The sequence below is a fragment of the Pinus tabuliformis genome, chromosome 3_2, assembly GCF_031772625.1.
Source record: "Pinus tabuliformis cultivar Carrire ecotype Pingquan chromosome 3_2, CPIR1, whole genome shotgun sequence".
Classification (NCBI taxonomy): Eukaryota; Viridiplantae; Streptophyta; class Pinopsida; order Pinales; family Pinaceae; genus Pinus; species Pinus tabuliformis.
In genome coordinates, this window is record NC_142302.1 from 148,055,651 (window position 1) to 148,065,595 (window position 9,945).

Sequence of the window (9,945 nt, forward strand, 5' to 3'; positions counted from 1 at the left end):
ATTTAATCTAGATTTAAACACTAATGAAAATTAATTAATAGAATAATAAAATTTATTCACAGAATAATAGTAAAAATACCAAAAATATTTCAAATAACCCATTAACCTTGACTGAATTTGGTTAATTATTTAATATGTGTTAATAATAATTAAAACAATTACTAGTTATTAATTAGTTCTAATAAATTTAAACTCTTTACATTTCAATTTAATTCCAACAAAAAATTTAATTTGACTTGACACATTACATTTAATTTAAACATTAAACTCAACCCTAATTTATAATTAATAAAAACTAGTGATAATTAATTAATAAAATAATGAAATCTATTTTATAAACATTAAATAATATAAAACAAAAATTTATTAATAGTCTTTAAAGAAAGCTAGGTATTAAAAACTAAAATTAAAAATTAAATCATTATCTATTGTTTCACTCTCCTTCCATCAAAACTTGTCGGTTGTCATTCATTCCCATCCTAGCCCTCACCTTTATTTATTTAACCCTATTGAGTTCTGGCTTATTCACTCATGGATCTATCCTGATGATGAACCACAGAGGATGGTTCGAAACGTGGATTCCAAAAATATGAATGTGATGATTCCAGAAGATGACACCACATATGAATCATTATGTTAACATCATGCATGATATTAGATAACTTCAATATACAACAATCGAAAAAAAAAAAAAAAAAAAAAATTGGCTAGGGTTTGCAAGGGAAACAAACTTCTATAATGAGTCGATGCTAGGGTTTGTGGAGAAGCAAAAGATGAGGGTTGTGGTTTCCTACCTATTTGTTGTACGTGGTGGCAACAACAATCCTAGTTCAAAGGACATTAAATCTATTCTCTAGATAGTCAGAGCGGATGCGGAAGATGAGAAAATAGATTCTCTGTTAAGTTTGTTTTATAGCAAAGACATAAAACATGTGATTTCCTCTGGAAGGGAGAAATTTGCAGCATTACCTTCATGTGGAGGGGCGATTATAACCATTTTTGATGGAGGTGCGAGTGGCGACGCTCCTGTAGCAACATCTGAGCCAGAGGAAATGAAAGAAGAGATGCCTAAAGTTTGGGCACTGACCATCCTCGCAGAGGCCAAGAAGGGAGTCACTGTGCTCAAGGGGAGTTCACAGGTCAAGGGAGTTGTCAATCTCTTGCAAGAAGACAATGAACTAATTGAAAAAACCCCAAAAGAACTGAATCTGGTCGAGGTTGATTAGAACAAGGTAAAATTTATCCTGATATGTGCCTTTTTTGAGCCCATGCCTGCTATCAAATAAGATCAGGCATGTATAGCCACATTCCTTAGGTCGTTTTGGGCTGCAAGTTTATATCCATGCACACACAACCTCTGTAGCTATCTGAACACCACATATCCACCAGAAAAAATCCCTTGTTCTTATCAGTCTAGGTTGGGTGGAGGGTTGAAAGAGTTGGAATAGGGGGAGGGATTTCAAATTTTTATTAAGACCCTTAATGTGAATTCCTTCCTCTTTTGGGTCTCTGATTTGGATTATGTGTTGAATATCAAGTAGAGTATAGAGAATTGGATGTTTTTTCTTGCCTATATACATCATCTTCTTCACAAAGGGAACCAACTTCAGGATCTATCTCACCTACAAGATTATAACATTTCAAGAAATTCCACCATTGTCTTGATTTAAGGTTGCGAGGGGGTGCTTCGGGATCCAGGAACCTAAGAGGTTCAATCTCCTATAAGGATGCGGCATGGGGTAAGGGATCTAACCCATCGGATTTGCCACAATAAAATCCATGACCTTACATTGTCAAACAATTGCAACAAGCGCCCGCCTTGGAGGTAAACCTAATTGAGGTAAATCACCTTTTTCTGCTCTTTAATCCAAGGTAGTGATTTGTAGATTCAATGGTTTTTGGCTCATGTTCGATGCTTTGTATTAGTGGGTTTTTACAACCTAGACCAACAACTGTGACATATACCTATGTTCAAAAGAATTTTTCATAGTTCAGTTTGATACTCAAGAAGATCTGGGGAGAGTATTGAAAGAAGGGCCCTAGTTTTGGGGAAGAGTAAAGCTTTTCATCACCCCTTTGTTCCCAGATTTTGATTCCACGACATTGGTAGTCTAAAAAATAGCAGCGTGGATGAGGCTGCCAAATATTCCCCTTCCTTTCAAGCATCAAAAGGTTCTTGAGGATATTGGAAACACCCTGGGGTCATTTAATAAGACTAATGTTGAAAGAATGGAGAAAGGGTTATTTACCTTCACTGGAATTTGTGCAGAAATAAACCTAATTAAGGGTCCACCTGACCATATTCAACTAAAACATAAAATGTTTTAGTGCACCCAAATTCTGGATTATGAAAATACAACATTCAGATGCCACTCATGTTACCAAATAGGACACTTGTAGGACACATGCCCTCAGAAAAAAAGGTACCCAAAAAAGAAAGGGGTAGAGTCGTAAAACAAAAGGATGACAACCATTTGATCCCTACCTCATAGATGAAGAATAAGAGGACATCACAAAGAGCCATCCAAACCAAGAAGAAGGGAGTATTCAAGTACAAGTTGGCAATGCAACCCACAAACATAATGGTATAGAATCAAAAGCGATCCATGAACCAGAACAACAGAAAAATGTGGCACAGAGAGAGGATGGGATGGTGAGCACAAAAATAGCTCATGTTTCGGAAAGTTCATATTCAGATAAAGAACACTCACTAGAGATAATCGTGATCGATTTGGAAATGGTTCCAGCTGACCCCAACTCAGGTGGATGGCAGAAATTCCAAAGAAAGAAGGAGAAGTTAAGAGATTACTATCACACTTAACTTCTTAGGTTTCTTTTATATTTTTAAATTTTCTTGTGCATACACGCTGAGAGGTTGCTCTTACTTAATGCGAATAACATCTGCAAAATGTAATTTATTTTGTTAAGATTGTGATTTTACTTTCTTTAAAATGCTTCTAAATGTATAATTGGATTCAACGCCCTTAGAAACCTCTAAGGTAGTTGTATTGTCCACATTGCATGGCTTAAATTTGTAATTCCAACAAATTGTTGCTAAATTTCAAAATTAACCAAAAAAAGCCAAAAACATACAAGAGTTAGACTATGGTATAATCCACAATAATAACAATCTCTTAATTATCACGTCTCTCTAATCTCAAACCTTTCTAATTACAATAGAGTTCTCATATTATATAAACAAGTAGAGTGATTATAAAAAAACTTTGGAATATATTAGAGAATTTGTTTACACCAATATTATTATTAAATCTACATATATTTGAGAAATTGAATGTAGAGAATATAGTGAAATTACATACTCAAACTTATGTGATTTGATTTCATTTCTCTGCAAAATCATCTGTCAACTTTGCTTAGCCAAATACTTGCTCAAAACTAGGGCACCACAACCAGCATGGGTAGGAAATCTCATTGTTATGAAACGTGGGCACTAGAGTCAAGCATGGGTAGAAAAGCTAATTGTCATGAAACATGCTGGAGTCAATGAATGAGTGGATGGCTTTGTTTCCCAACTTGCCAGAATACAGAATTCAACCTCCAGATATCATACTTGGATTCTGCAGGTGGTTGAGAGTTACAAGGTAAATGACATGGAGATAAGCGGTTGGTTACCTAGAGGTATCATGTATGCAAAATTGGATACAAACTTATGGTTCAAGTAAACATTGGACACCTGGAGATAGGTGGTCTAATGCAGTGCGTGTCTGACGCAACGGAATGCGAGTATTTGCATCCCTTTAGGCAACACATTGTCGGTATTGAATTGAAGAAGAAAGAGGTTAGGTGTGAGTGGGAGCGAAGATTAGGATCGGGACCGCCCGGAAATTAATACTGTTCAACTTCTTGTTCCCCCGTCTGTAACTTGACTGTGGCAATGGGCATTACGGAAAGAGCCTCACTGTCATTAATCTGGACGGGGGGCCCAGGAGGCATGACATTCATTGTATTTCCAGGGCCACAATTGGAAATTAAATAATAATAAGAGAACCACGTGATGTTCGGCGGGGATACGTGTGGCAATATACGATGCCCATGCATGGCCATTGGCCGCTGCAGTGGGCCCCGCGGAGGTACCAGCTCTACACGTGAAGTAGGTTGTTATGTGTGGTATGATTGCTATCCCTGAGCCACACACGCCAACGACGCGGTACACCTACTTTTGGCGCGTCAGTGAGGCGCCGCCGCCTGTAACCAAACTAGTCGGTGGTCTGCGGTGGGCCCCCACCGCCTGACGATATAACCAGCACATGCTTTGCGTGCGTCACGTCAGACTCCCCGCGAGAGTCCCTCATGTCAATTTGCTACCCGACGACGAAGAAAAAACGAAAAAAATTAAAAAATCGCTTTCCGTACAAAGCAGAAGCAGATGGACCTACTGCCCATTGCCGTGAGTCCCTGACCAAAATAGCCAATGAAATTATGACGACGCTTCCCCCTTCCCGTCTGCCTCCCCACCTCGTGCTGTCGCGTGCATAAGGCGTAGGCTGGTGGCCCCACCGGGGTGCAACTCCTCCCTTTCTACACACGTGCGGACACTGCGGTCGATGACAGCGACTTGACTAGCCTTCACGCCCACTTATTCCTCACCAGTCGCTTTCACCTTTCATCCCACTTGTGTGGATTCTTCAAGAATCAAGATAGAATCACACACACTTGTAGCGCCCTCATTCATCCCCCCGCAGATAAAAAAATCCTCCACCGTATTGTATTGAATTGTAACCGCCTCTTGCATCCAAATTGTTGTTTGAGCAAGAATACCTTCTGCCGTAGCTCGCAGATATGAGTCCAGCGAACCGGCTTCCAAACTGGAAAGAGCGCGAAAATAACAAGAAGCGAGAGAGGAGGAGAAGAGCCATTGCGGCCAAGATCTTCACGGGTCTGAGACTTTATGGGAATTACAAGCTTCCCAAGCACTGCGATAACAATGAAGTGCTCAAAGCCCTCTGTGCAGAGGCTGGTTGGGTAGTGGAAGAAGATGGCAGCGCCTACAGAAAGGTACCAAAATTTCATGCCCATATTTCTCTTTCTTTGAAATTATTTGTGAATTTTCCCCTTTTTGTGTAAGGGAATGAGGCCTTCTCTTTCTTTGAAATAATCTCTCTGTGTATGATAAAATGTGAATTTTCCCCTTTTTGTAGCAGGGAATGAAGCCTTCAGAATGCGTTAATGCCGTCTCATCGCCCGTGGAAGGGAATAATCCTTGCGGATTATCAGTAGGAGGAGGGGTAGAGAATGGATCTCTGATTCCCTGGCTAAAAGACCTCGGATCAGGAGGGCTTCCCAATAATGGTCTCCAGAGATTATGCAGCAGTGCCCCTGTAACGCCTCCCTTAAGCTCTCCAACAACAATTAGGTGCTCAATTCCGTACAATATAAAGAGTGAATGGGATAAAGATACTTCTGATGGTTTTCAGGGTGGGCTTCTGAATTCTGCTGCGCCGTGGCCAATGCAGACACATCAATCTGCCTTTTTTTCTTTTAATTGTCAGGTCGATCCTGCGCCTACCGTGGGGCTTTTCACGGAGCATGTCCGTGGAACCAGTGCGTATCATGATCGAATCAATACAAAGGCGGAGGGCGCCGGAGCAGATTCATGTTCCCAAATCAGCTCTGAGAATAATCTTGCACAACAGATGACCGTAATGAGTGGTTTAAGCGCATGGAAGGGCGAAAAGATTCACGATTTAGTTCGAGATGACGACCTTGAATTGACGCTTGGCTGCCCCTTTGTCAAGGCGTCGCCAAGATTTGAACCCTGACCATGAAAACGATACTCATACTGCTAACTGACTAAACAATATTTACTCTGTAACTGGAGCGACCATCCTTGAAAAGGTAAATTTTAGTATCCATAAATCTGTCTGTGTAAAAATGTAGGGAAAATTTGAAGTGCAAGGATCAGACATCCATCCCAATTGTGTACGATGGGATGATACTGTTATTCTTCCTTGTTTTTGTTGCAGAAGGTGATGCTGATGTTATATATATTTTTGATCTTTTCTGACATGTGATGGAATCTACTTGATGATGTGTTACATGCATATTGTTATCATGTACAGTGTTTACTGTGGAGTTTGATTCTTGTTCCTGTGCGGTGATTAATGGGTGATTTTTTTATTTTGTTTTCATTGACACGTTAAATCGAGAATTAGTCTAATGATTATACGTTTTGATTGTCTTTTTTTAATTTGGTGTTACAATTTTTGGTAAGATCAGGCTGTTTAAAATACATTTTTGGAGTATATAAATTATTTCAGTGGCTTGAATTTTTTTTGGGGACACTGGTATGCTGTATAATCACAACATTAAAATTTTAAATTCGGGAAATTTTTGGTCTGATTTGAGTTAAAATTATTGTTGATTTTTTTTTATTAATTGGTATTTAAAATTTTTGGGGTTGGATCTTAGATTTTTGTGATCTAAATCTCTACCATATGATTAATCCAACCAACAAACTTATAAAGGTCATATTTATTAAGATTTTAAATTATTTAAAATACATTTAATGTATAAATAAATTCAAAGGTTTATTTTTTATGTATATTACAATAATAAAATTCTAAATTCCGAATTCCGAAAATTCCTCACTAGTGAATTTTTTTTTTAATTTGATATTATAATTTTTGGTCAAATTGTGAACTTAAATTATTTAAAATAAATTCAGGTGCTTGAAATTTTTTGGAGAGCACACCCCATTGCTGTACATTACAATATAAAATTTTAAATTCCAAAAATTCCTTACCGGATTTCAGCGAAAATTAAGTGAAATAATTATTGGAAAAGAGCAAAAACGTCTATCCTTTGCCTTACGATGACGTGAAAATTGTTTCACGGTAACATGCCAGAGAAAGCGCAGAGCAGCATGAATTGTGCGTATGTGAATTATTGGAATTTCTGCTTTACAGGCTGTGGGTGGGATAGTGTCCCATGGTATCCTCGCACACGTTTTAGATATTAATTCTCGTCACGGGGAGGGGGAATGGATGGCGCACTTGCAATGGCAGGCGTCGTGTCAGATTGCCAGAAATCAGCAATACGGTTTCTCATCTCTCGTGACACGTGAGATGGCTGTATTACGCACGTGCTTGCCATCTCATTTTCGCCACTCTTGATTGGATATGGTTGGTTTCGACTTTTACGGACAGCGTCTTTTGGCCTAAGTTAATCTGAAAATGGGTTTTCATGTTTTGGAGTTTTAGATTGCAGTTTAGTAAAATAATTTTCTTAAATCGTTATTTTTTAGATTGTAAATATATTTTGGTTTCAAATTAATTATTGTATTTTTTTTTTAAAGATGAATCATGGTAGGGGGTTTAAAAAGTCGGTCAAAAATTGTAATTAATTTGGAAATACCATATAGATCACAGGGATTTAAAATTAGAGATTAAATTGATATTTCTTTGATATTTTAAATATGTTTTTGATTACATAGATAAATTTGAGTGCACGGGTTTTCTTGCACCTCACCAGTGATGGAGTCCTTGAATGTGGCACTGCGCAGCAGCCTATAGTGTTTTCATTGAGAATGTACGGTATATTGTGATTGATGTGATGGATTCACTCCGCAGTTTTTGCTGTTGTATCTGCTGGCTTCGGCGTATATATGTAATATGTTGCTTCTTCAGGAGATGTACTTCCCTGGAAAAAAAATAAAAAATTCATTATAATTCAGGCCACTTAATTATAAAAAATGTACAACTCAGATTTATAATTTCAATAAATTTGATTAAATTTTAAACAATTCCAATTTTAAAAATTACCCCAAAATATTTAATAAATGAACTGCCATGGTCTCAACCGCTCCCTATTCTGGCGTCTTGTTCCACTTTCCGTCAATACTTTAGTACAAATTTGGTATAAACCTAATATTCCAGTGTCCTAGTCCACTTTTGGTGGATGGTTTCTTACAATGCTCTCAAACGCTCCATATTCTGGCGTCTTGTTCCACTTTCCGTCAATACTTTTGTACAAGTTTTGTATAAATCTAATATTTCAGTGTCATAGTCCACTTTTGGTGGATTGTTTCTTACAAATTTTAAGAGTACTTCAAGGACACAGTTTTGTGAAAATCTGGTAAATTTGGACATTTTTGTCTGAAATTTTGGGCCTGAAAGGAAGTTTTAGAAATCCTGGTTAAAGTCTTCAAAATTTTGGTTGGAATTTAAAAAAACCAATAGAATTCTTGGTTGAAGGTAAATCATCGCCTAGTTAGACAATGCCCAAATTTTATATGGAATGCACTGTTATACTTTGCTACTTTTTTTTAGTATGTATTATAATTGATTTGTTTGAAATTTTATAGAAATTTGTTAGATTTTGTTAGAAATTAGAGATTTGTTGAAATTGTAAGTTTGAACTTGTGTAATTTGCAGAACCTAAATGCTCTATGTTATTTATTGAAAATTGTATTATCATATTTTGATGAAAAAAGCAAAAATCAACATTGTAATAGTGCAGTCTAGCTAGCTAATAGACATTTTGATTCCAAAAATAATAGCTGTTTTGATTCCTTTTCGGGCATGTTTTTAGATCACTTTTACTCCAAATCTTTGCAAAATTTAAATGCTCTATAAGAATTTTTAAAAATAGTATGGATTTATAAATTCAAAAACACATTTTAATTAGTACAAAATCACAATTTTGTATGACCAAATTATGAACTTTAAATTTAAAAAAAAATAAAAAAAAATCCCAATAAATTTAAATTAAATATTTTAATATTTCTTTTAAAAAGCACTACTTAAAATTAAATATTCTAATATTTATTTTAAAAAGCACCATTTAAAACAAAAAGTTAGTAAAAATGTAGAAAATTAAATGTTCCAATATTTCTATTAAAATATAAGTGAGTAAAAATGTAAAAAGTTTAACATAAAAATTATTAATTTATTTTGTTTATACATATGGGACAGATGAAATACAATTCATCTTTCATTTTGCAAAAATTTAAATATTTTGTTTTTTTAGATTTTATTTTAAATGTTTTTGATGAATTTTGCTTAAAATTTAAAATAAATGGTAGTATTGTAAATATTAATTATGTTTATAGGTGTGTTTAATTTAGAATAAATTTTCAAGAATTTTAATTTACTTATCAATAATTATTAATAAATGGCAGAGATTTGATTTTCATGAAACATTCTATAATATTTTTAGTAATATACACATATCAAACAATTCAAACGTTCTCATGGTTGGAATTCTTGAAAAAAAAAATGAATTAAATCATCCCCTAGTTAGACATGGCCCAAATTTTATATGGAATGCAATGTTATACTTCGCTCTTTTATATGGAATACAATGTTATACTTTACTTTTTGTTTTTAGTATATATTATAATTTATTTGTTGAAATTAAATTTATAGAAATTTGATAGATTTTGTTAGAAATTAGAGATTTGTTGAAATTGTAAGTTTGAGCTTGTGTAATTTGCAGAATCTAAATGGTCCATGTCACTTACCAGAAATTGTATAATCAGATTTTGATAAACAAAAAAAAATACAAAAATCAAAATTGTAGTAGTGCAGTCTAGCTAGCTAATAAACATTTTGATCCCGAAAATAATAGCTATTTTAGTTTTTTTTGGCATGTTTTCAGAGAACTTTTACTCCAAATCCAAAAAAGATTTTTTTACATTAAATTGTATAATTTGCAAAATTTAAATGCTCCAAGAATTTTATAAATTTAAAAACACATTTTAATTAATATAAAATCACAAATTTGTATGACCAAATTATAACTTTAAATTTAAAAAATTTAAAAAATCCCAATAGACTTTTAAAATTAAATATTCCAATATTTCTTTTAAAAAGCACTATTAAAAAAAAAGTTAGTAAAAATATAGAAAATTAAATTTTCCAATATTTCTATTAAAAAATAAGTGGGTAAAATGTAAAAAACTTAACACAAAAATTATATTAATTT

General features: G+C 34.8%; 1 protein-coding gene across 2 annotated transcripts; it reads left to right on the plus strand.

Annotated features, from left to right (window-relative positions):
* The first annotated feature begins 4,686 nt into the window (after nt 1-4,686).
* LOC149180242 (protein BZR1 homolog 3-like) lies at nt 4,687-6,025 on the plus strand. Of its 2 annotated transcripts, none has more exons than XM_089415982.1 (2): nt 4,687-5,016; nt 5,160-6,025. In XM_089415982.1, the coding sequence occupies exons 1-2, from the start codon at nt 4,801-4,803 to the stop codon at nt 5,778-5,780; spliced, it is 837 nt and encodes a 278-aa protein (XP_089272108.1). In that variant the 5' UTR covers nt 4,687-4,800; the 3' UTR covers nt 5,781-6,025. The 2 variants fall into 2 exon arrangements, with proteins under 2 accessions (XP_089272108.1, XP_089272109.1); XM_089415983.1 differs by having other exon boundaries at nt 5,163-6,025.
* Nucleotides 6,026-9,945: the final 3,920 nt, after the last annotated feature.

Excerpts from the sequence above, each read along its gene's own strand:
- LOC149180242 (XM_089415982.1), top strand. The coding sequence starts at position 4,801 with ATGAGTCCAGCGAACCGGCTTCCAAACTGGAAAGAGCGCGAAAATAAC. Across the intron at positions 5,017-5,159 it reads ATGGCAGCGCCTACAGAAAG|CAGGGAATGAAGCCTTCAGA; the intron begins GTACCAAAATTT and ends CCCTTTTTGTAG.